Here is a 25,972-nt window from a genome sequence, read left to right on the forward strand (position 1 = left end):
TCTTTCCTGAGAGAGTGGTGAAGCACTGGAAGAGGCTGCCCAGGGAGGTGGTGGAGTCACCATCACTGGAGGTGTTCAAGGAACGTGTGGACGTGACATTGTGGGACATGGTTTAGTGGGCATGGTGGGGTTGGCTTGATGGTTGGGCTTGATGATCTTCCAGGTCTTTTCCAACCTTAATGATTCTGTGATTCATATCTTCTTGGCTGTACTTTTATATTTATACTCTTTCTCTCTCTCTCTCTCTTTCTCAAAAAAAAAAGAAAAGCATAGTAGCCTTTTGCTAGTTCCTGTTTATTTAAGATGTGCTGGATGGATTTTGTTGCTTTATATGAAAGACAGGAGAAATTAACATCCTGAGCCCATCAAATGAAATCGAGAGAATGAGGGTCAGTGCTTATAACATATGGCTCTATCAATTATTGAGATACTCTGATGGGGGAGCTGGATAGCCTGTCTGCCTATCACTGATCATTTTAGGGGCTAAGGAAGTGCATTGGCAAGCTTTTTGTATGTTGATGTGATGTGTTATAATGTTAGGGATTCATTGATTAAAAATGCATGTATCCATCTATCCCATATACTGATAGCACCTGAACTAAATCCTTTTTCAAGAATAGATTTCTTCATCTGTGCCTCTTTGAAATTCCCAAAAATTGTGAGCGAGGTTTGGCCTCTTCAGCTAAGCCACAAACAGGATGCTTAGCGCTTGGTCTGTTGAGGCCTTAAGTTTCTGTTGTAGAAACTCAACCAGCAGTGGTAGCAATCATGTGCGGAGCTCTTCTTGCTGCTCCATGGATTTTTCTTGTAGGGGTGTGGACTCCGTTCCTTGGGGACCACTTTGCTTCCGCTGTATGGAGCTCTGGGAAGCTGTTCTTTTCCCATGCTTGGGTCCTTATTGGGGTAAAGGTCTGTGAATTCTGCATAAATATTTACCATATCCCAGCCTAACCAGCTGAGGGCTACTACATACTGTTATTGAACAAGAAGAGCTTTGCTGATGTTGCTTGCAGGGTGTGTGGTTTGTATATAGGCAAGAAGTAAAGCATGCCTTAATCAATAGAGAGTCTTAAGGAAGGCAGTAGGGACCAAAATTGAGGTTACTTGACAATGAATGATGGAACAAAGAGATCTGAAAATTCTGGAAAGTGAAACCTGAAATTTACAGGCTTGTAACTTGTAGTGTGATGTTTTGGAAGCACTTATTTAACTTGTCTTATGTTTTATTACACTTCTTCTGAAAGGACAAAGAAATCTGGCTAAATGTGGAGGTGTTACCTACTTAATCTTTTACCATCTTTCCTATGTTCTTAGGAGAGATTTCTTTTTTTTATGATGTGGAAAGTGGTATCAATTTTCCATGCTTTCTTTCCTTATCCTCCTTCCCTGCTGTTGTCCAGGACTGTAGAAATCCTGGTTGATATAAAATAGTGATGCTGCATTTACAGTCCTAGCCATATCTTAGCTATCTCTAATTTCTTCTAAAATCTTGGTTGCACCAGACTTTTTCTTGCTTTTTTTTTTTGTCAAAGATTTATTTATTTTTTTTCCCCTCCAAATTGTTTTCTTCTTATGTCCTGTGGCTGAGAGAGTACCAAGGGAAGGAAATCTGGGAAATCAGAGTAGGAAGCAAGATATAAGCTTCCATTCCTGAATCTTTCTTGTTTTTACACTGTTTCCTGGCAGCTGCATTGGTTTGTACTTGAAAGGAATGCATTGTGTTGCTTTTTCCCAAAAGCTGGAGATAAAATATAAATTAAAAATTAATTTCGTAAAATTGTAAGTTTATTATGTGCATAAGCAAAAAAACTGCAGTTAAGTCTTATGTGACTGGTCTGTGTAGTTCTGCAATGATCATAGTGGGTAATAATGCTCTTAAATCAGTTATTCGTATGCCCTTCCCCATTGTAAGAAAGAAAGAGAACTTTATCTCAAGTCGTGATGCATGCCACCTTTGTGATATTTTGAGTCTGGACATAAGAGGCTTCAAAAGGTGTTTGGTGCTTTAGAAAGCAATGTTCTTTTAGAAATTCAGTATTTTGGGAAAGAAGGAATCTACAAGACTAGCCCTGTTTACTTACACCAGTTCTTTCTATATTGTTTTTGCAGTGTAAAAGAAACCTTAGAGCAAGAAATGAACAAATTCAATGTTGGGCTGAAGAGTTCATTCTTGTAATAGTTTTCCAGAAGTGCTGTTGCTGTGCCCTGTGCTTAAATCCTTTTTCTACTTGATACTTTTCCCGATAGGCTGAAATTTCATTTGGTTTCTTCAAAGCATTTTTGACTTTGTCATAATAAAGAGAAGGCTGCAATATCTATTTCTGAAGCTTTTAAGATTGTTTCATGGTACAAACGCGTTTCTTTTCCCAAGTGTTGATGCCAGTAAGAGTTTTTATGTTTAAGGGGATTGAAAATGTCCCTTCTGAGGTAAAGGCATAACACAGCCTTGAAACATACTCCTGTTGTATTCCTCCATTTGTTCACTGACCTGAATGGTTTCAAATTAAATATTTTACATGCAAATTTCAAAAAGCAAGCTCTGCTCAGAGGAATTTGAGTTTTGCAAGAATATAATAAATAAAATACTCTACAATGTTGTACATATTTGTTCTTATGATTGTACAGCAAGTTACAAATCTTAAACTTGTGGTATTTCCCTGGAGTAGGGTAATATGCAGTTTTACTGAAGGGTAAACTGAGGCACGCAGCTAGGGAATGTGAATTTCTGTGGAAGGGAGCAGATCTGCTTCTGACCATCCATTCTGAGCTCTTCTTGTTGGAGTGCATTGTTTGGACTGCTGCAGTCGGTAAAAAGAGTACTTGGCACAGTGAAGGAAACGGGGAAACAACAGTGTTTTTAAGCAAAACGTAGTTTAGCGAAGTAAGGCATATTGGCCTGCTCACATTGTTTCGTCTATGTTTCACTTAATGATGAGGAGTATTAGGGAGAAGAATTAGGGAATACTTGATTTTAAAATGTTATCCAGGTCTAAAAGTATCTCTGTTTTGACGCCTTCTTTATGCCTTAGCAGTAGCTGTTTGGTGCACGTGATTCTCACTCAGGCATGAATAAACTGGATATGAAGCTCTGCTCTGAGATTTGCAACAACTTTTCCCTCGCTTCCTTAACTCTTTGTAAATTCATGTTTGCTTAAAAAAACATACTGTTCATCTTTTGCTCTGTGCTTCGGGACATATACCAGGACTCTGAAAGGAAGGGGTGCTAGCCAGTGAATATCTGAGCAGCTGGCTATGTACTGGGTTTTTTGCTTTCTTCTGGTTACCATTTTCTTTTTGAGAGCTGACATTTTCTTTTCTGATTTGTGAAATTCCTAGAAAATGAGGAGCTGGGCAAATGTTTCAAAATACGAACCAATGAAATACAGCTTACTACTATTTAGAAAATTATAATGCATGCCACTGGAAAAGATAGAAGCATGGAAAATACAAGCTCTGGCTGGGATCTTATTGCATGCTTAGAACCATGGAGCAGATAGATGTAGGGGTAGAAGCTGATTTCTTTGGCTTCCTGTCTGCTGTGTAATTGTAGCCTTGATGTAGTTGTGGCTTGGAGATTATATTTGGTACCAGCACACACTGGACTGGGCAGCACAGAAGTTGTGGTGAGTGTAGTCTAAAAAATTTTGTCATGAGAACTGAGGAAATGCAGAAGTAAGTGACTACTATTAATATATTAAGTGGTTTGCTTCAGTTTCATCTTTTTAATAGGCTCCATGATTTGGGAAAAAGGTGGAATTTAATTAGGAATGGTAATTCAAATCACCAAAACTTATTTTGATTGAGTTAGCTGGTTTTGTGGCAAATGCTAAAATAGAGATCTTGCTTTCTCTCTCATCCTGCTGTACGTGGCAGCTTGGATGCTTGTTAATGGAGAGCCAGGCATTGCACTGCCTGGGGCATGGTTAGAGCCCTGGGAAGACTTACATTCATCAAACACAAACAGACAGTGTAGCGTGAAGAAATTTCTATCCCGCTAGCAGTGCTCACAAACTTAATTAGGTTATTGGGGCAGAAAAAGAAAACAGCCCCTTCACCCTCCAATCCTTCTTCCCCAGGGCTTGACCAGTCATATAAGCTATAAGAGCAGTAAGCTTATTGCCCCCCTGTTTTGACCTCCCAGTTTCTTTCCCTGGATGACAGAAAGAGGCATGCTTTCATTCTCGCCCTCTTCCCTGCCCTCTTCTCTTGTAAAACAATACAGAGGCTCTGTTTTTCTGAGACTGTGTGCTTTTCAGGTGCCACGGTGGTCGGGTGTTTTCAAAATGCCTGAAAACAAAATACATTACGTGGCACAGTGTGACCCTGTAAAAGGCTGAAAGTGGATTGAAGGAAAAATCTCGCTGCCCTATGCCAAGCCTTTGTTCATGTGCCTCATGTGATGCAGTTTCTTTGATCAGTGATGTGATTTAATGACATGCATGCACATACACATACATGCATACGTGCATAAATACATATAAAATATACGTATCTATATATTGTATATACATAAATATGTATATAGGTATATATTGTTCTGTCCCTCAGGACAGCTGGCAAAGCTAAATTTTAAAATCCTAGCTCTCTTCTGCTTTCTTGTTGTGTGCAGTCTCTGGGGGATGTACATGGATGCTGTTCTCTCTGTGTCCATTGGCAGTGCAGCATTGGGCCACGGCGGATGGTGGTTGGGAGGAGGTGGGAGAGAAGAGGTGGAGTTTCTTCCCTTCCCTCAAGTGGTCAGTGAAACAATCAGGCAGATGCCTTTCAAGGATATCGGATAAGCGTAAAAAAACCAGAAAGCTTCCAAGAGGGGTAGCTTGCGCTCCTTGGAGAGGACTTGGTCTCGGTGTACTCCCTCTGGAAATGGGCCTTTGGGATCTCCCTGTTCAGCTGACTTTGCCCTGTGAAACAGGTAATATCTGAGAGTCTTTGTTCCTATTCTGTGATATGTGAATATACTGAAAGATGAGAAAATAGCTTCCTTGAATGCAGAGGAGAGAGAAAGGATTTTTCCTTTAATATCTGTTGGAAAAAAGGGCGGGAGGGGAGGTTTTCCTCTTTTAGGGTTTTTTTTTTTTGCTCTTTTCTTTTAATAGCTGCTATGTAAACCTTAGTTACTCTTTTGTATTTTCATTGTGAAAATGGCCAATTAAATAGGCTTGCTGTGAAAATCTGTGCCTCAGTGTCTCAGCTCAAGAACAAAGGTTTTGACAGCTAAGGAGGATGCTTCAGATGTAGATGCTGGCAGCACTACCTTCTTTCCATTTCCCAATGCTGAATTACATACCAGCATGTTAGCAGAACCTTCTCACCAGCTTTTCCATTCTAAATGAATGTGTTTTTTGATAAGCTGATCTTTTATGCATGTTGATGTTAAATTAGCTATTGGTGTTCAAGAAACCATCTTTGAGTGGTTTGTGTGTGGTTTTTTCTGAATACAGTTTTCACTGACGTTTCCTATTTTTTTTGATTTTATTGTAAAGTGTTCTAAAAATTAAGCAAATTGCATCAGTAGAGGATAGTCACAATGATGGTCTGGACAGTACTGTTGGTGCAGAATGCAGAAGCAGTGTTAATACAGTGACAGCCGTCAGAGCATTGAGAGACTTCTCTCCATTTGCAATAATTTCTGCTTATATATGGGTATGAGGATTTGATGTAGAAGGGCAGTGAGATGCTAGTTGCTGCTGGGGGGACTTGGTTTTTACATATGTACATATATATAACAGTAGATATGTAAAAGCCTTTTTGTTTTTTTCTTCTGTTTGAGTGGATATGCTATAAAGTGGTTACTTCCCTTTGTGGCCAGATGCTCATTTCCACACTGTAGGTGGCTCTGACATGAAGAGATAACTGTCTAAAATACTGAGCGACAATCTGCAAGTTATTGCCAGCTCTGCTCTCACCAAAGTCAGTGAGAGCTGGCAGTTCTCAGCGTTGTGCCTGTATGAGGAGAAGGTACCAAGAACCGGTGTAAGTGAAGGGGGTGGAAAAACAACTTAAAACTGGTATTGATATTTCTGATAGCTTGGTTATCTCTATACTGCTGCCGCATGTCTTGCGGAATTTTGCTGCCATCACCTCTTAGCAGCTGGTAGGTTTCCTGAGTAAATGTGTTTTCTTTTCTTGTATTTTTATTTATTTTAAGAGACCCAAGAGGAAAATACTAATACAAACATATTCGGAGGCCTATTAATAGCAATGTATTTGACTCACATGCTGTTCTCAGGATCTTGAGCCATTTTACAAGTACCATGGCTTTGCTACTGTTTTTTCTCTTCCATTTTATAGTACAAGAAACAGGACTTGGTGTTGCTGTGAAATCCTAATCCTGTGTTCTGCTCCAGTTCTTTACAGTTGGTCTTTCTGGATTTATCCTGTAATTTAGATGAAGGGGAAGATGAAATGCGAAGGTGCAAAGCATGTCATGAAAGCCTGTGTAAATTTTTTCATTTCTCGTGCAATATATGCTATATGCATCTTTTGTCTTGTGTTTTATAGGTGAGACCTGCATTTCAGTGGAGAAATAATAGGTTTCCATGTCACAGAAGTCTATTTTTCTTAGGCCATGTAAATAACTAAGATAGCTTTAACTTCAGCATGTAGTGTTGTTAATCTCTTTATAGTTCAGTTTACACCACATATTTTCTTTTTTGTAAATTCTGACAAACTGAGATGTATGGTTGAGAAACTTTCCATGGATACTTCTAAAATAGGAGTCAATGCTAGGATAGAAACCCTCTTGGGAGGCTTTGAAGCAAGTAAGGTGAAATGTTCAATTAGTTGCATGTTTTTAATTTAGTCTTAAATAGTTTAGATTTCTGTTGCCCTTGGTGTTTGCATCTACATGAGTAAAACTTCACCAGCAGAATTAGCTAGATTGGAAGCTGTGAAGGGCTGAGAGCTAATAATACACTATACAGGTTAAGCAACAATGTGGTAATGATTTCTTGGTCCTCTCTATGCTACAGCTTTCGTTGGTAAAACTGTGTATCCAATTTTTCTCTGGTGTAAATTAGGCCACTGGGAGCACTTTGCCTTTGGGTAGTTTAAGACACATTAGCTGTAAATTAGTTTATTGCAGCTGGCAAATATTTAGAAGCTTTGCAAAGGTCGTAAGGGTGGATGTTTTCTGCACATCCCATGAAGAATGCCTGTAGTTTGACCAGAGGGTCGTGACTGGGTGGGAGAAGGAAAGGCAGGGCTGAAAATGCTTTTTGCTTGAGTGTCTGCTTAGCTTTGAACTGATAAGCTCGTAGTTCTGATGAGCAGGCAAGTCTTGGGTTTGAAGTGTTGGCATTACATTTCTAGACCAGTAAATGCGCATTAACCTTTAAAACAAGTTAACGAGAGAATTGAAGGAAAACTTAAATTAAGACAAGATGCCTTTCTTGGAGCTAAGTATTTTAGTCATGCTGACCTTATTTATCATAGGGGTAACTTAACGAAATTTTGCATTGTACAGTAGGTCAGACAAACTGATAATACCTTTTGAATATATAAATCCATTGGTGAAGGTGTTGCTGAGCTATGTACTTCTGCTAATGTTTTCAAATTGTAGTAACATCTGTATCAAGGTAAATCTACAGTGAGATACTAAGTCAGGCGAGAGTTCATAATGCTAAGGAGCGGAAGAGCAACTTAGCCTTGTTGGTTCTTTAAAACATCTTTTGAAAGACATGTTGGAGGAACAGTAAATGTGTCTTAACAAGGATACTTTCATACTGGTATCTAGCACCCGAGCTACATTTATTAGTTACAAGCTACAGAGGTGTGGTGTTCCTGTGCCAGGCAACTGTACTCACTTACTCACCAGAAATGTGAGTGCTGGGCCAAATATTCAAATGCGGCTCTGAACCTTGTACATGTATTTGCAAAACTTAAAGCTGGATAATTGGAGTTAGTGTTACGGTATTTTGAAAGCTACATTTCCAGTTGTATTACGTGCACTGTGTTTTTTCTCCTCCCTTTCTAATTGCTGTCTTTTGCTGTTTTTAAGAACTGTTTCCACAGTAGCCTCGTTGCTGGTTCATAACAACCACAAGCTAGGTATGGCATTAATAAGGAACTAGGCTGTGTGCCTAATGAAATGCAAAAACTGCTTGACGCGCTGGGGCACAACGAGTGATCTCCAAGCCCTATGTGTGTGTCAGGTGAAAGCAAATCCCGTGGCAGTTGATGGCTTTAGGTTTCTATGGTTGGTTTAGGAAAATAAAATTGTCTGGCGCAGCGCTCTTGTTCCTTTGTCTCTTGCTTTGATTTTTGTGTGCATCTAACTAGAAAGCTTCTCCAGACGCCGTGTAGGAGGAGTGGTGGTAGGGAGGCGGGGAGTAGGGCTGCTTCCATTGAGCCAGTTCTGTACTGCAATTATTGGCAAGCAAAGCAAACATTTCATTTCCCCGTAATTAGCTCCAGTTTAGGGAGGCAGGTTAATTTTGACTGCCACGCCCTGTCTGCGCAAGAAACCTTGTTGCTTTATTTGATTCTTTCATAGAGGATCTGTCTGTGGGGAAAGGGATTTAAAATTATTTTCAGAAATGAAATCTGGAGAAAAGAATCAGAACACCTATGTTCTACTTTTTTTTTTTTCTTTTCCCTCAAAGAGCTGAAGCTCAGGTTGCCAAGATGATAGGAAAATGTGGAGAAAAAGGCTATTTTGGAGCTCCTCTAGTATGGCCCAACTGTGCATATTAGTTGCTTTTCCTTGCTTCAGGGAAGCTTGAGCTCTCCATGCCTGGAAATATTTGTCTATAGCCTACTTAAAAAATAAATAAATAAGCAAGAAAACTGGGTCATAATTTCTTAGATCACAAGGCTTGACCTTTCTCCTGTACCTGGTCAATTCTGTTAAGTGGGTCATGCAATAAGAGCTTGCAGCAAATGCACAAATCATGGACATTTCCTCTCTGCAGTGCACTAGGGTTTTGCTTAAATTTTTGTTATGATAACGTTTTCTGAAGGTCATCTTAGAAAAATACTTGGCCTTTTCCAGTATTTCTGGTGTTTACTTCATTTAATTTTTTCCATTTCAAAGTTGTCAATTTTTCTTTCCCAGAGGTGGAAACTGATGGATTTAGTAACTTGTAACCAGTCAGGTTGGGAAACTAGTAGGAAATCACCTGTGATTTGTCGACCTCTGTTCTTCATCAGTTTCTGAGCAGAGTTTATTCCTGCTCTGAACTACGTTCTGTGGGCAAACTGCATCCCTATTGCTCAGATCTTGCTTTTAGGCTGAATCTAAAAGTAGCGTTAGGGAAACATGAGCAACTTAGTTTATATATGTTCTCTTCCATTGCCCCCTCCCCAGTTTTAGTTTGTTTGTCTGCTTCTACCCCATTGTACAGATATTAAACAATAGGTGTCCTTGTCTTAAAAGGCTGTAACTTCAGGCCCTGTAGATGGAAGGCTGATGCTTCTGAGCCTTGGAAGTCAGTCAGGAGTGGAAGAACAGTACTGGTTGCTGAAAATGTCTCTGTCCCCTCCCCTTTGTAGAGTTTCTGTGGGGACTAAGAGTTCTTGCAGGGTCCTGGCTTCAGCAGCAGAGCAGCACAAAGGCCACATTGAGAATAGCTGCTGGGGAAGCCCTCCTTCCTTGCCTGCCCTGTAAATGCAGTTCTTTCTCCATGAAAAGCCCTGACATCAGCTCTTGGAAAAATCCAAGTGCTTGTGTCATGGAAAATAGCTGAGGCACTTGCTTGGGCTGGGACTGAATGACTGAACTGTGGATGAAACTTCTGTAGAGATGCTTTTCTTCTACCCTTTCCAAACGTTACTGTTCATAGAGAAATATAAACCCTTCCCATCTGAAAGTTTTACAGCGAAAGGGTGCTAAGGAAAGAACTACTTGGCTATGGTATATTCAAAGTATCCTGCTTGTCATTTTTCTTTTTTCTTTTTTTTTTTTATTTTGTCTGTTTAACAGACACGGTTGCAAGCTCCTTTTAGAGCTGGTCACATCTATCTGCAAAGGAGTATTTCCCAGAGGGAGCAATGTTCATTTGGATGGACATACTACCTGTATCATCAGCAAATTCCATGTACTTTCTTGTGTGGAGGCAAAATCTCCATGTTCTTGTAATCCATTTTATGAAGAAGACTTATCTTTGTGTCCTGTTTTTCTTTCATCTTTATAATCTCATTTTTTTTTCTTGCTTCCTTCTCATGCTGCTGTCTTCTTTTCACCCCTCTTGACGAAACCCTCACCCGGAATAAATATCCGGTTAATGCAAGAATGAAAGAGAGAGAGATATATTATTTTTAAAGCTTGAAGAGGAAGCATCCCTGTGATGGGAAGGTGCTCTCATTAGCACCAGTGGAATGCTCTTTCCCTGTAGAAATACCTTCCTCCTGGAGTCCTGACCTTCTCTTCTTAAAGACCATCAGAAACCTGCTAGCTTTCCAGACATATGAAAAAGCATAATTTTTTTTCCTTGATTTTTATCAAATTTATCTTAACCTAGTTTGCGTTAAGTGCTTAACTCAGCACTTTCGGTTGCCATAGCGCTGGTCCCTTGCATTTATCCTTGTACTGATCCATCAAGAAGTATGTTGATGGGCTACATTGGCTACTCTCCATTTTCTAACCTAAAAGGAAAATTGAATGGCATATTCTAGTTATGTATAGAAATGCTGGTGAGCCAGAAAACAGTATAACATTGACTGAGTTGGAGGTATTCACTGATGCTTTATTAGGGCAAATCCAACACTGAAGTTGCTGGGAATGTTTAGAAGATGGGAGGACTGTGTGGAGTCGACACAAGAAGATATTAGCTATATGGGCTCTCCAGTCACTTCACTAAACTTCCTATGTTCCTTCTCAGAAGGCCTGTTCACAAAGCTGCCGGTAATTGAAAGCTAATAATGCCATGAACGATTCTTCCATGAGTCATTGCGTCAGCTGTGGTTGCTGCCTTGGACTCCTACAAAAATAACGTGGAAACTTTTATTGCCTTGCTCGGTTTTGCCTTCTTGTGCACTTGCTACAAGTTCGTAAGATCTGTTTGTAGGCTCTGACAGCTCCCAGGAATCCATGCCATTTGGGTCCCTTCCTCAGCCTGGCTGTTCCCTCCACCTTGTGTTACAATCTGTTGTCAGCAGTATGCAGTGGGGCTTTTCTGAGGAAGAAAACTCTGTGGTTTCCTGGGCTTCCGTATTTTGATAGGGGAAAAGATGACACTGCATAAAAATGCTCTTCAAGTGGGTTAATGCTAAGGTAAATAGACTTGATGCATTGAATCGGTGTTGTCCACAGAATAGCTGATGTGGTTACAGCGGTAGTTTGTGGGCAGTACAGTGAAATGGCAGACTTCTGTCTGCGTTTTTTCTTGGTTGCTAATAGTTGCCTACTTGCTGCATCTGTGTTTCTCTCTATCCGCCTGTCATTTGCTATCTCATCAGTTCCTTTTACTCACCCGCTGTCCTATACAGAACATGTCTACCCCTTTTTGTTGTGACAGAAGACTGCCTTTAGCTCTATATTAAGGTCACATTGGTGCTGCTTTTGTTCAGGTCATGTCAGCACTCTCCCATAATGCCTTTCTCAGGGCTTTTAAGCCCTGCAAAAAACTGTTCTGGTGGATATCTACATCTGCAAACTGGGAAAACAAACAGACTTTCTTTTTTTTGTTTCTTCCCGTCTCTTTCAAGATGAAATTCTGGGAATTATCTGCAGAACGGCATTTAAGACATCCGTGCTTACTGTGCTTTCAAGGCACTTACTACTTAAACCTGCTAGATTTAAACAGAAAATGTAGCTTTTTTTTCTGACTACTGTCAGTGCAGGGTCCAATCAGGGTGTTGAAAATGAAGGCTAATAGGTACCAAAGGAGTTGTATGCCCTAGTAGTCATGAAATTGTTCAGTGATTTTTTTAATTGTCACCTAAGAACAGACTTCAGTTCTTCCAGTTACAGGATCTGTTTGGGTATGTATGAGCAAGAGGAGAGTACAATCCAGCTCAGCTTTCCAGAAGGGTAGCTGCCAGTTACACAACTTGCTTTTTCACCAAAATCCATGGAAGTGGTGCTGGCAAAAGGCCTCTCATTGACTAATTACTAGGTGAAAACCTCCTGAAGTAGGATGATGTCATTTTAGATAGACATGGATTGGGGTTTTTATTGGGGGGGCAGATTGGACTTTGAGCTAACCTTTGGTTTTCCTCTTCTCTTTCTAAGTGTGTGAAAAAGACGAATGAGTGAACCCGTAATATTTCTCATCTCTCCTGGTTTTGGGGTGATCAGGTGTTTTTGCTGCTTTTCTTTCCAATTTAGAATTCTGTAAGAAGGTTTGTCTGTAGCAAGCAATGTCTTACTTAAATGAAACTAATAAAGCAATGAAGAAGCTTCTATTGCAGCTGTTCATCTCCTAATTAAAGATTAGTTCTGTCAAGCAAGCAGTTTTTGGCTGTTCTCTTTTGTATGGGTTTCACAATATTTCTTACTCATCTCGGCACAAGTTGTAATAATTTATACTTGCATCGTGCAAACACACACAAGCTTAATTTCAGGCTTGTGAGTAGTCCTGCTGAAATAAATGGAACTAAAGTTAGGCACATGAATAAATATTTCCAAAGTTGGGGCCCTTGTCTGAATCTAAATATTTTTGTCTTTGATCAGTTTTTGAGATAGCAGATACTTGAATTCTGGTAATATTTTAGTATGGGAGGAAAAAAAACCCAACATGGTTATCTGAATGCTGTGCTATTTATGGTCAGATGTATTTTCAACCTCCCAGGCTAGAATGGAATGCTTTGTACTGTTGGAAGCTGGGAATCCTTCTTTGCTCTGGTGTTTTTTGACACATCAGGTCTTAAAACTATCTTCTTCTGTCTTGGCTTTAAGGTAGTTATTAGGCGCTGGTCCAGTACTGAATGGTGCATGCATGTGTGAGCTAATTTGGAGAAGTATAATTTCTAATCTACAGTGTTACTAGTTGTAGGTGTATTTTACTCACTTGGCTTTACAGTAAATAGATTTTCCAAATGCAGCATGACTAATGAGACATACTTTTAGTAATTTGATGCATTTAAAGTACTTAAATTATTTGACCCAGTATTTTAAAAACAAAATGTGACTTGGCTTTTAATTGTTCCTGGTATTTGGGAGAGTGGAACAACTTGTTTGAAAATGTGCTGATGTTCATCAGTTATCAGACAAAATGTCTACAGGGTTTTATCATGTAGCCTAAACTTGCCAGCTAGATTTGGAATTAAGTCTCCAGCTGTTAACCGCACCCTGCTGTGCCTTCAGCTTGCGTGGTGTTTACAGTAGTAGGTGAAATACATTTTATATGTTATATATAGTGCTGGATGCTGTAACACAGTGAGGGGAGTTTCAGTATTACTTTCAAGCTTAATACTATTTCAAATTGAAGATAAGTTGCACTGAAATACAAATAGTTGTTGGATAAACTCATGGGAGCTCTTCTGTGTTCTTTGATTGTACGCCGTTTATCCACTTATACTCTGCTTTCTGCTGTAGTATACAAGTTGACATAGCGTTTGGGAACTGAAGAACATCTTCAGCAAATCAAGAAATGCTAGGTACTATTCAGGTAGGAAACTGGGAAAAGAGGAGGAACTTTATACTGAGTGCTCCCCACAGTCTGGCTAGCAAGAACGTTAAATCACAGTTGCAGTCTTAGCTCAGCCAACTCTTCCATCTCTAATTTCTGTGATTTCGTAACTCAGTGGCCTGGAACGATTTCAGGTCTGGGAGGGGGTTTTTTCTGGGGGGGGCTGGGGAGCTTCACCTCCAGCCTAGCTGAACACAGCCCACCCCCTTCCTACTCCGTGGGTTTTACGGAATACCTCTGAAGTAAAGCTAGTGCAGGAGAGGGCCTGGAGCTCACTCAGCCTCACGGCCTCTAGTGAACCTGCTGTGTGTGCCCGAGAGGCTTTGCTGTGATGGTGACCTGCTGCCTGGCCGGCTTCCCCACCATGTCCCTCCCTCTGTGCTTTGGAGAAGAAAGAAACGCAGGAAGCTGGCGGGTGGCCAAGGGGCTCCAGAGCTTCCGGGAGCCACTCCCGGCGTGCTCCGCAGCCGTGCTCCGCAGCTGCACGCCTGTGGGCGCAGGGGCGACGGAGCCCAAGGGGAGCGAGCGCTGCGCTTGTGCCATCCTGGACCTGGGCTTGCGCGTCTCTTCCCATGGGTGTCAGCATCAATGTGGTGGGGATTCTTTGGAGCTAGCCTGCTCCTTGCAAGTCCTGACTGTACTGAAGTGCCATGCCTACAACTGCGAGCACAGTTGCGGCTTTAGACTAGGAAGCTGGGGGATTTTGGCAGTTCCTCAGAGCGACTTTGATGTTCACCGTTAACGTCAAAGCACAGAAAAAATTCCTGATGATTTCAGTGCCATTTTATATATAAAATCTTTAGGGTTCTCTTTCTAAACAATTAATGTCAGTGGTTTCCATATAATAAGTAGAAAGGTTTTACACAACTTTCTAGACCTCTAAAATAGAACATTTGCACTTCAGCCTTGAACAGACAATAAATAGCTCTGAACCAACCAAAACGGTACAACAGTGAACTAACTTTATTTTCTTCATAAATGGTTTCTTTTGCTGCAGGAGCATAACCCGGGGGTTCTGGGTGCCTGGTAAGAAACACTATGGGATAAAGGTTTTCATTTAAATGCTTCATTAAAATATTTGTTAGTAGTGTTAGGATTAGCTCAGAAGTTCAAATGCATTAGATAAAAAGTGTGGTATCATTCATCTTAAGCATGTTTTCCTGCCTTTATTGTCTTTCCCAGGATTCCTTTGTCTCCTTTTCTGCTTTTGAATGAAACACTTGATTACTACTGCATCTGTTTACCATACAGTGTTCGGACAGGGTTAGGTTGGCCTGAGATGACATTTTTCTTTGCTTTGGGGTTCAGGTTGTCTGTCTTGCACAAAGTAGTTCTTTACTGGCTAAAATTTGTAAATGGGAGGACTGAATGCTGAAGAGATCTGGCTTTGCGAGTAGAGCAGAATGAGGAGAGGCTCGATGAGTTACACGTTTCTTATTTGAATCAGAGTGGGTTTCCCAGACTTCTGGGATGAAAATAGTGCTTTTTGGGGGGAGGAGGAAAGAGGACTACCACTTCTTGTGGAGTCTGTATGCAACCTTTTTTCTTAATTAATTAACTTCTGTGCTGCTTTACCCATAGGTTCCTAAGGCTTATGCAATCAAAGGCCCTATCTATCCCCTTAATTTTGAAGCCGTTGTTGCATTTCAACTGAATTTGAGGCTGTTATCTAAAAGATGGCAAGTGTCTTGATGTGTGTAATTATTTTCAGTAATAGACAACATTTTAATTTCGCTTGCATAACATGTCATCAGATGTTCGTTTTGGAGTTGCCATATTAGTGCATGCTTGCATAGGGGATTGACGTGTGTGAGCTGGCCAGCGTTTTGGGTGTATACGCATTTAATGGAATACCTGTTATTCAAAGAGAGGGATTAGGTTGAGTACTTCTGCTGTGTATCCAGTTATGTTTTTTAGGTAATGGGGAGGGAGTTACTGTAGCTCTAAGATTGCGGTATTTCTTCAGGGCAAGTCTGTGTATAGTTATCAAGGAAAAGAGAATAGGTGACAAGGTGTCCCTCCCTTGGAGAAAGGAGCTTAAAACACAACATGTGCGTCTTGTGCAGTCTTCTTGGCGGTGCTCAAGGAATCTTTTGTTGCAATGCTCTGAAATGCTCTCAGAGAATCATTTGATTCTGTGTGTTGGACCAGTTTGGCTGGACAGGGCCATCGCTCAGCTCCGTTGAGTCTGGGTTTGGAGGTGGTGTCTTTGGGACTATCCTGCACTGATGCTGTCTTTTTCTAATGCAGTTTTACCACAGGACTATTGATCTTTACCAAATAGGTCTGTTTAAGCTGAGTTTTTTTTTAAAAAAAGGGAAAATGAGAAAAAAAATTGGAATTGTTTGATGCCCTGTTAACTTTTGTGGTATTAGATTTCCTTTTACTTGAATCTCTTCCCTGCCTCCCTCTAACCCTCACCCCATTACTCTTGGAAAACCTGTATAAGTAGGAGAAACTGAATGCAATAAGGATAACTATTATGTATATGGAGGAAATTATCAGCTATAATCACTGTAGATGTCTTAAGTCACCTTTTTGTTTTAAATTATCTATTCTTTTCTTATACATACACACACAGCTCTAAATGTTTCTATTGCTTTCCAGCCAAAGGATCTAAAAACATTTGACAAGTAGGAATGGAGCTAAACTTTTGAAAAGTTCTGAGAAAAAACTTGTTCTGCTTTGTGAAAGTAGAAGTTGGTACCTTAAGCTGGGTGGCATACACCTTGCTCTGTCATTTTTCTGTAGTAATTCAAAGAAGAAAAATTCCGATTTCATAAGTCCCACATCTCTTCCTTACTTAAAAAATGTGTATACACTTCTTCCTCCCTTTAACTGGGTTTGTGTTGCCTATTTTATCTGTATGTCCCAGTAATAATTGGAATAGTTAATATAATTTCAGCTTAACTTTAGTCTGTTGTGCTTGTCTCAAAGATGGCAAGTTCATACAGTTTCATGAAAATAATTAGAAATCTTGTTAGGAGGAGATGTCAGCATGTGCTCCTGTATTACTAGGTACCACAGCACCCATGCAGGATGGAGATAACTGGAATGTATCAGCTAATAGGAGATTTTTCAGTTAGAGCTTGGACCTTCATTAGGTACCAGGTACTCAGTCCATTAGCAGGACAAAACAATCAAGCTACATTAATTTTTAGTGTATGGAACTAGTTGTTATGGGAGGAAGATGATCCATGAGCTATTATACTCTACTAAGAAAGATAGATGCTGGATTTGAGAGCACAGATTCTGCTTCTGTTCTTAGTTCTGTTTGAAGCCTAAGCATACTGATAATAATTCTTTACCTAGTTGAATCAATTGTAAATGGACTAATAATTGGCTGAAGTAGAAGAACAAAAAAGACTTGTTCTTTTGTGAAGGCGTTACAGAAGTGTAAAATAACTTTGTATTTAAGCATTAGTGTTGATAGCAAACGTAATATTGAGAAACAAAGAAAGTTCATTAAACTTATGTTCTTTCTTTTCAGGTTTCCTCTCAAAAAACCTACAAGGTGAGTTACTGAACTTTGACTGTTTATCTGTATTGCAAATTATGATACAACATTTTTGAAGGAGGAATGCTTTTAAGAGGAAAAAATACGTACAGCCGCAGATAGGAGTACCCATTACAGATGTGAGGAAATTAATATCCAGATCAGGACAGGGTGCCAAAAATATCGTTGGTGGTGTACTTAAAGTGCATGGCATTGTGTTACCATTTGCATTTCTGTTACGTACACTGGCGGGTTGTCTTACCTGAGATTTGAGATGGTCGGCGAAAGTGACGCTGTTTGTTGATGCATGATGTACAGACACTTCCTTTGGGGGGGTGGTGGGGTATTATAAATCTTTAATTTTTGCATACAAAGATATTTAAGGATTGCTGGGAGAGGAGGTAGAGTTAAGATTTCAGGAGTTCTTTCAGTTTTATATAACCTAAATTTATTTTGTTTTTAAAATAAAATACGGCCTGGTGTTAAATAAGGAGAATGCACTTGCTGTTAATAATTTCAAAGGTTAATGAGACTGTTTCTAGAACCTTAGATGCACTCCCAAAGATTCTGAGAGAGATCATTTTTCCACTTGAATTCAGTCTGGGAATAAATTTCTTAGGTGAACTTAATGTGGACATTTTAATCTAACTTCCTTGTTAGCAAACAAGTACTACTAGCTAAGGTTATTTCCAAGAGCCTCACCAGGTAGGCAATGCTTCTGTGGTACGGTAGTCAGGATCCTCTGCTTTGGTTTGACGCAGACACGGCAGCATTCTGAGCAGAGAGTCTCCAGCTGACAAGAAACAGAAGGTTGAACGCTGCAGTAGTACGCACGACTTTGATCCGACAGGTAAAGTCCTAAAACTTCACAGGTGAAAATCTAGTCTTCAGTTTGAAAAGTACTGGGGATCAGAATAAAAATGATTTTAATGTGTCAGCAAATGTGGTTTTCAGAATTGTGTTGTTCTGTGATTGCAAAGCATTTTTGAAGCACGTGGGCATTGAAATGAATATGGCCTTGCTTTTAAACATGCTCATCTACAAAGCAGCTGTTAACTGTGCAAGAATAAACCTAGATTAGTGGTATCAGTGAATAATTATAACTTCCTCTTTCAGAAAAGTCAATCTGAAGTTTCAGTAGGCAAATACTGTAATTAGTTGTGAGTAGTTTAGTTGAAGTGTGAAATTGGAGATAATATAGGCTTGACTAGGGCTGGTATTCCTTGTTGGGGTGGTTTTTGTGAGCCTTAGTGGATTTTGATCCATCTCTGTCACTTGTAAAGTGAATTTATACTTTCCAACATGATGCATTTTAAGATAAAGGTCTATTTTTAAAGGATATGCTATCCTATTTTTTTAACCTTCCAAACGGCTAAATCTGGGTCAATTTGGTAAGCCTGTCCAGTGCTGTCTTGGACATTAGGATGCACGCAGGGATTCTTCATTCTCTCTCTGAAACGCTAACCCAGCGACTACTGTGTGCGTTCATGAAATGCATGACAGGCTCTTGTCTGAGCCTCCTGGCCCCATGCAACGTGCGTTTTTCATGTCTGTGCATTCTGCTGTTTAGTCCACTCTTCCCCCGGGGCTTGTGGAAGAGATGAGTTTTGAATGTAGAGGTGGTAGAACTTGTAGAATGTGTTTTTGTACAAGGCATTTGAAGCTGATGTTTATAAACTGTCCTGTTCATTAATGCTTTGTACCACTAGCTGCATGACTCCTTCCTAGGGTGCACAAAATAAATTAAAATGGGCTTTTAAGGTCTGTTTAAAATAAAAAAAAAAAAACAACCAACAACCCATAAGGGAGAAAACCTGAATTAGTGCTGGTCGTCTTTGCCTTTGTCCTTGGGAATAGGTAACGTAAAATTACTTCAGCTTGGGGGTAGGCCAGGGAGGTCTCAGGCTACGAACCTGTTTTGTAGAAGGAATTTGTTTCTTCAGAAGCAAACTTCAGGAATCCTCTAATCTTAATCTGATGGAAGTCATTCCAATTTTGAGAGCTGTTACCTGGCACCACTGTTACAATGCTTATGATCTGGTCTTATAGATGAACTCTGTACTGTAGCCTTCATAAAATCCCTTTCATTTTAAGGGGTGAATTCAGAATGCTGAACTACTCTGCATATGTCCATTACTTACTCTGAAGACGGACATTACCAGAGTTTCTATGCTTGGACTGTTTTTTATCCAGAACACTTTCTGTAGTTCATTGCAGAGAACTTCTCTTACTGTGTCTTAGATTCTGTAACAGATTCTTTGTGTTGTTACCTGTGTCTTCATGCTCAAATTATTCACCCCTTATTCCAAGTGTTTCACCTATGTTTTGTTCACATCTTATTTGTGTTTTGCACGATTTAACCTAATAAATCAGTCTGTGTTTTTCATGAAGTTTTTTTTCTCATGTTTGGTCTCCATATTTTCTATATCTCTCTCTCCTTTTCTCCTGCTCTTGTGCAGATAGCTCCTCCAAGAAGACAAAGTCTAGTTCGGAGGAGAGTAGATCCGAGACATATGGTAAGCTAAAGCAGCTGCTGCAGCCTTGCACCTTTGCAGTCTGCTCTATGCTTTCTGTCTGTGCACCCAAGGCTTTTATCCTTTATGTGATCCGCATGGTTGGCTCTGCAGAAGGGAGTGGGAAACTGGGTTTAAATGTTGCTTCAGTGTATCAGCTTGTAGTTTTTGTAGTGGCTGGAAACTAACCCATACCTGGCAAGCGTAGGCTGTCACCTGGATTCTCCTGTTACCTATTAATAGTTGGGAAATCTTGCTGGGGCTGAGCTTCTTGGAGATCTTGTGCCACTGGGTTTTTTTGGCATTGTACGAGGACACAGCTCATGCTGGACTCCATAAGAGGTTTTGTGGTTGTAGAAAAGTCTGTGTCTTGCTCTAACTGTGGAGGTTAATCTGGATGAACCAGCAATTAATCTTTTTTGCATTATTTGTAGAGGATCTTGTGTCAGTTCCTTTTCATGTTTCACAGAAGTGGAAAAATGTATCTGTAAACGATTTTAAAAAATGTAACAATATGAACTTCACCATTCTCTGTTCTGAAGAGGGAGTAACTTCTTGGCAGTCCTTTCTTGTTGTGTATCACTACTGTGTTGTGGGCTTGTAGACTGGAACAAATTGGCGTGTAACAGTTTGGGATAGGAGTAGCCCCACACATCATTGTGTTGTCAGTATACCCTGACGGGTACTGTTGGAGACAATGTCTACCAAATACAGCCTGTTTGCTCATCCTCCTCCTTCAGCTTACGTCAGATATGTCATTCTTTGGGCTGTGACACTCTCCCCATCCTACCTTCATGTTAATGACTTGTTGAATTTCCAGTCTCTAAAGAGATTTGCACTCCTATCTTTAGAAACTAAAAGGTAGTAAGTTTTCACAAGTTGGTGGGTGGTCTTTTGGCCTCTACCAGCTTCTGAAGACCCTTGGACCTAGGTTGAATCTGGCTAGTACCGCTACATTTCATGTTTCTAAGTGTACATGTCCAGCTCTGTCTTGACTCTAGCCACAAGTTGCCTTTCTCTTCCTTTCCTGCTTTTTTTCCTTGATATTTAGAACAGTCTGTGGTACTTTCTGATTTTTCTTTGTAGAGAAAATTGCTTGCTGTGTAAGCTGCTGTGGGCTTCCGAACAGATGCAATGACTCCTCCAGTGTCAGCTTTATCATTCCACTAAAATAAAACTGCCAGGTGTTAATGGCTGTAATGCAACTTCTTAAACCACCTGTGTAATACAAAATGATGCTGTCATAGCTCTGGTTGTAAGGAACATTAAAAAAATAAAAGCACCCCCCCCCTAAAACCTAAAAACACCAACCCTGAAGAGTTCCTTCTAAACCAACGTAGGCATGTTGGCAAAAGCCCTTTAGTTGGTGCAGTTTAGGGAGGTGTGATCTGTTCCATCTGTGAAAATGAGATCTCTTAACTTTCCCTGGAATTTTGAATCACACACTTTTTTTTTTTTTTTCCCCCTAAGAAAAAAAGGTAATATGGCAGTCATGTTCCTCAGGGTGTGAGACTGTTCCTCAGAAACTGTAAACAGGTTTTGAGAGTGCCTTGATTCGCTTCAGTGGAGCTGGAAACCTGTCTTAGGGAGAGCTGGCTTGCTGCAGCTTGTATGTTCCCCTCCCGTGCTCAGAGAGAACGAACAGGGAAATGGCCTGCTTGAAAAACATGTATTTTGGGATGATGCTTCTGATGAGCTTGTGTTGAAGCCTTGACCAGTTCTTCCCCTTGCCAGGTAGATGCTGGTTAGTGACAGCACAGTCAGGTTGACTAGATCCCTACGTCTTGAACCGGCATTAATTTTTGTGTAATGCTGCTTACCCATAATACACTGAAGGTGCTGTCAAACTATTGTAGGTTAATTACAGGAAACATTTGGTATGCTTGATGGAATGTATCTGTGTTTATACTTCTCCCTCAGTCTGTACAGTGTCCTGGTTTTTCATGTATGGCAGAAAGAAACATGACTTCCTAACGTAAGCCTTTACTTCCCCCAAAGCTTCCTGCAGATGCTCTATCCATGTCCAGTATCTATGGGAGCAGTTTTCACTCATCCTTCCTTTCCAGTGGCTTTTGCAATGTTGGACCTTGCCCTGCCTTTTGTCTCTACCCTCTACTTTTCCCAGGTTCTCTGGTATGTGTAGAGAAGTCTGCTGTTTGCTTTGAATGGGACCAAACTATTTAAAAAACCTACAAGTAGAAATACTGTACTGATATTTTTCTCGCTGGTGACTGGATGTCTTTCTTTGGCTAGCCATTGGAAAGTGAATAATAAAAAAGTCTTGAATGACAACAGGAAAAGGAGGTGTGGCTTTTGTGTATGCTTGTTGCTGCCTCTTGAAATTCTTAATTAAGGAGTGAGAGACCAGAATTTCTTGAAGCATATGAGTGGCTTGAGGGGGGGGCAGAGTGGTTAGGTAGGGAAATTGTTCTGATACACAGAAATTGATTTATAGTGAGTGTGATATTTTCTTCCATAAATCCAACTATTTCATATCTGTGTATGGAACAAAATTTAGATGATCAGGAGAGAGTTTGAGTGTAGTTTCAGATATGCTGTAATTTACTAATTTGTGCCATAACCTCCCACAATACTTGATACCTGTTTCTCAAAGTAGAATTCTTGTTTATTAAATGAACTTCAAATTGAAATTAGCTTTCAGGGTGGTAGGTGGGATATCAGTTACTCTTCCCTTTTCCCTATGACTTTGTTACTCTCCAAAGATACCTTCCTTTTTATTTAGTAATGATCATTTTCTGGCCCAAATATTAGCCTAGACCATATACATATTCTTTGACATATTCTCTTCAACTTTGGGACAGGTTTTTAAATCCTTTTGTTTTGAAACCCCACATTTTACCCCTGATGAGAAGTTTTTAAATCCAACTTACTCTTCCCGGTTTGTTTCTTGCAGTTCTTGTCAGCTTTGTGTCTTTATGTTGTGGCCACCATTTTTCCAGACTGTTGAAAGGACTCTTGGGAGCCCCTCATCACTGCCCTTGTAATAGCCAGAAACGGCTGCGAGTGCAAGGGGCACTCGACCACAGGGGTTGAATGTGTCGTTGCCATGGGAGCAGATAGTTCTATTTATCATGGTTAAAATACATGGTGCTTTTTTTCTAGAAAGGTTACCAAGCCTTGTTTTATGAATGGTATTCAGTGCTGTTGTTATTAGCAGTTTCATCAAGACACTATATGCTGCACTAATTTCAAACAATACAGTTTTTGCTCTGACTTTACGTGACTTCTGTTACCAGGTTAGTGGAAGAATCTGAAGAATGCTGCTAATATGGCATTTGGTATGAAGATCATGGTAATAACTAGAATTAAGTGAACATCTGAATTTCATCCTATGTTTTATTTATTTTGTGGAGTGGGCTTTCTGAAAATATTTTATAGAAATAAAGCTTCCCAAATGAAGTGAAAAATTTGGACATTCTCTAAACCCTAAGGAGTTTGTTCTTGTTTATTGAATGATTCATTTCAAATCACTATATTAAATTGCATTTTCCCATTGTGGCCTCATGCCTCCAGGGAGGTTATAGTTCACCAGTCTCCTCCCATGCCATGTCCCACACAGTTTAATCAGAGGAAAAGCTACATTGTATTATGGGAGATGTAATTCATGTCTCCATTCTCTCTAGTGAGTCAGGTTTTTAGACTGAACCCCTGCTCTATTTGTTGTGCACTGCTAGGGAAATGAAATTTCCTATTTTATTGAGTGACTTCCCAGTATTTAGGATCTGTAGAAGAGAAGAAGGTGAATGATCTCTTTACTAGAGAAGCTCTGGGACAATCGAAATGGATCTGGCAAAACTGTTTGAAGCAATCATTTTTACCGTGGTGTGTCCATGACCTTGAGAAGTTTGGACTTCACCCTTCCCTGTTATCCAAAAGGCACACTTTTAACGGGGCTGGAGAACAGAGCCACGATGTCGCAGAGGGAATAGTGCCACCTGCTGAAGAGTTGATGGTCTTAGCTTTTCTTGCAGTTCCTTTTTTCTGAGACTGGTAATTTCTAACTGCTTTCATTTCTGATCTTAAACCTCTTTACCTACAGCACATGGTTAGTCTGCTTTACTGTACTCTTGGCTTGAGGCTATACCAATGAGTTTGGGGAATTATAATAGGCATGAGGATGAAAAAGGATGTTTAAGATTTGGTTTTTTTCTTCACAGAATTTTATGAATGCGCTCAAGATATGAACACATAGTTTGATTTTTGTTTACTTAAAGCATAGTTACAGTGATGTCTCCTCATTTCATGCCATCAAGATCCTGTCACGTGAAAGTGAATGTGGCAGTAAGATTATTACTGATTTGGAATACTATCAATGATGGGTTCTGTTGACTTTGTAATCTTTACTAAACTTCAGCTGGAAAAAGTGAAATATCACGGTAAGATATTTCAAAATGAATGACTCATGATTTCCATCCAGGAAACACTAAGAATTGGAACACGAAAGCCAAAAAGGTTAATGAAAAGCTGATTGCCACTTGCTAACATGGACTCTTCAGTGTTGCCCCAAGTTCATAGACTTTAATTAAAGTGGGTGAAGTTGCTTTAGTAATTTAATGTAAGAGTTCCTGTATGTACTTGTGATATCCAGGTGTGACAGTAACAGCTATTGAAAACTTCACATTGCGTGTCATTGGGCTCTCAGTGGTTTGTGGCTTTCCTTTCAGTCCATTCCAGAGTGTCTAATGAGGTGTTCAAGGTACAAGACGTGGGTAATGAAAACACTGCTGCTCCGGTCTTAAAATTCCGCCACTAAGCAGATTTCAAATTGAATGTATTTTATTTAAAGAACAAAAGTGAGCAAATAACAGATTTGGGGGGTTTCTTTGCTAATTTTTCCTCACAGCAGAGTAAAAGGGAACACTTGAAGGTTGCTCTTTTTAGTCTACCTGGTTCAGAGAAGGAGTGCTATCAAAGCCCATCTAGTTCTGCAGGTAATAGTGTTACTTTCGTAAAACTTTCAAATAACTTCATTAAAATCACTAGAAAGCTGCTGTGTATCTCCATCAATCACGACCTACCTAGACCTCGTTCCAGCCTTTTATATTGTGTTGGGAGAAGGATTAAGTGCCTGCTTCTTGTCTGAAGTGAACAAATACAGGGAAAAAGCAATAATGGACTAATTTGGGTTTGAGTTGTCCCAATTTCAATTGACTCCCCATTCTAAAAATCAAAAGGTGGTCTTGGGTGAAATTGAGACTTGTGGTGTGAAACAGTTTAACTTGATTATTCTTGGAGCTTAAATTATACTCTGTAAGGAGGGTTTATGTTGCATCTGTTACTGCATTGACTCTGCTTTGGCATCAGGTTCATTCAAGGAGGAAGCTTATCAGTAGATCCAAGAGTTATTGGTTCTGGAAAAGAAAGAAATTCAGTGAAAGAGAAACAAGTACATAGAGCTATACTGTGTCTTTAAACAAGGACAGTTCTTATGAGTCAAAAGATTAGTTACTGTGTTACTCATAAAACCTGTACGTCTGGCAGCAGGGTTTAAAACGAGCTGTTTTTATGAAATAGCATATGTTCTCTTTCCCACACCCCACCCTGGGGCATCATTCTTGCGAAGTGAGACTTAAAGAAGCTTGGTCATATAGAAAAATGGGAGGTACAAAAGGGAGAGGCATGTTCTTTCACTTAACCATATGAAGTGGGTGTGAAAGGTGGTGGGTTTTTTCCTCTTGTCTGCTTTCACCTTGCATCCATTCCATCAGCTCACTGCAGACTGCTATGTATAGCATAATTTGCTTCTACTTTATCAGCAGAAGGGGAGTTACTGGGATATGATACTGTGACCAGACTGCTGCAGAAGTGCTGGAATGCAACCTTTTCCACTACTCCCACACCCATTTTTCATATGTGCCACACTCGAGGAGAACAGGGCTGACTGGGCAGACAGTATTTCCACTTCAGGCTCCTTATTTCCATTAGGAGTTGCTCCAGAGAAGTGAAAGGAGCTGTAGTGGTGTGAGAGTAATTTAAGACATGAGTATGACTCCACACTCTGTTACCATTCATTCCTTAAAATGATTCCAGAAAAGACAGTCTTGCTGGGACAGCATCGTCACAATTCCCTTTCCCTCCATACTAAATTAAACTGCCACAATTTTGGTATCTTATCATGGAGAACTCCAATTCTTTTTCAAGATGCTGGTGTAAGAATTTTGCCTGATGTGGCTTTAGAAATGAAGAAGCAAAGCAAGCTGTTAGAAATAAGGATGCTGTTTAGTAGCTAGTAGTTTCTGCTGGGTAAATGAAAGAACATCCATGAAGCATTTTACCTTTTCAAAATACTGCACCTACTAAGTACATTTATCTCTGCAACAGTATTTATGTTCACATTGTACTGAGTTATCCTAACACCGGGAAGCAAAACA

General features: G+C 40.0%; 1 protein-coding gene across 3 annotated transcripts in view; it reads left to right on the forward strand.

Annotated features, from left to right (window-relative positions):
- Window positions 1-25,972, forward strand: part of ARHGEF12 (Rho guanine nucleotide exchange factor 12) — a 76,739-nt gene that overhangs the window by 16,646 nt on the left and 34,121 nt on the right. For 2 of the 3 annotated variants that reach the window (XM_059829623.1, XM_059829624.1), the window contains exons 2-4: window positions 17,062-17,085; window positions 17,829-17,917; window positions 19,527-19,583. In XM_059829623.1, coding sequence (XP_059685606.1) covers window positions 17,062-17,085; window positions 17,829-17,917; window positions 19,527-19,583 — 170 coding nt within the window. The remainder of the gene's footprint in view (window positions 1-17,061; window positions 17,086-17,828; window positions 17,918-19,526; window positions 19,584-25,972) is intronic. The other variant, XM_059829625.1, reaches the window with a different exon arrangement.

This window comes from Gavia stellata, chromosome 26 (genome assembly GCF_030936135.1).
Source record: "Gavia stellata isolate bGavSte3 chromosome 26, bGavSte3.hap2, whole genome shotgun sequence".
NCBI classification, from domain to species: Eukaryota; Metazoa; Chordata; class Aves; order Gaviiformes; family Gaviidae; genus Gavia; species Gavia stellata.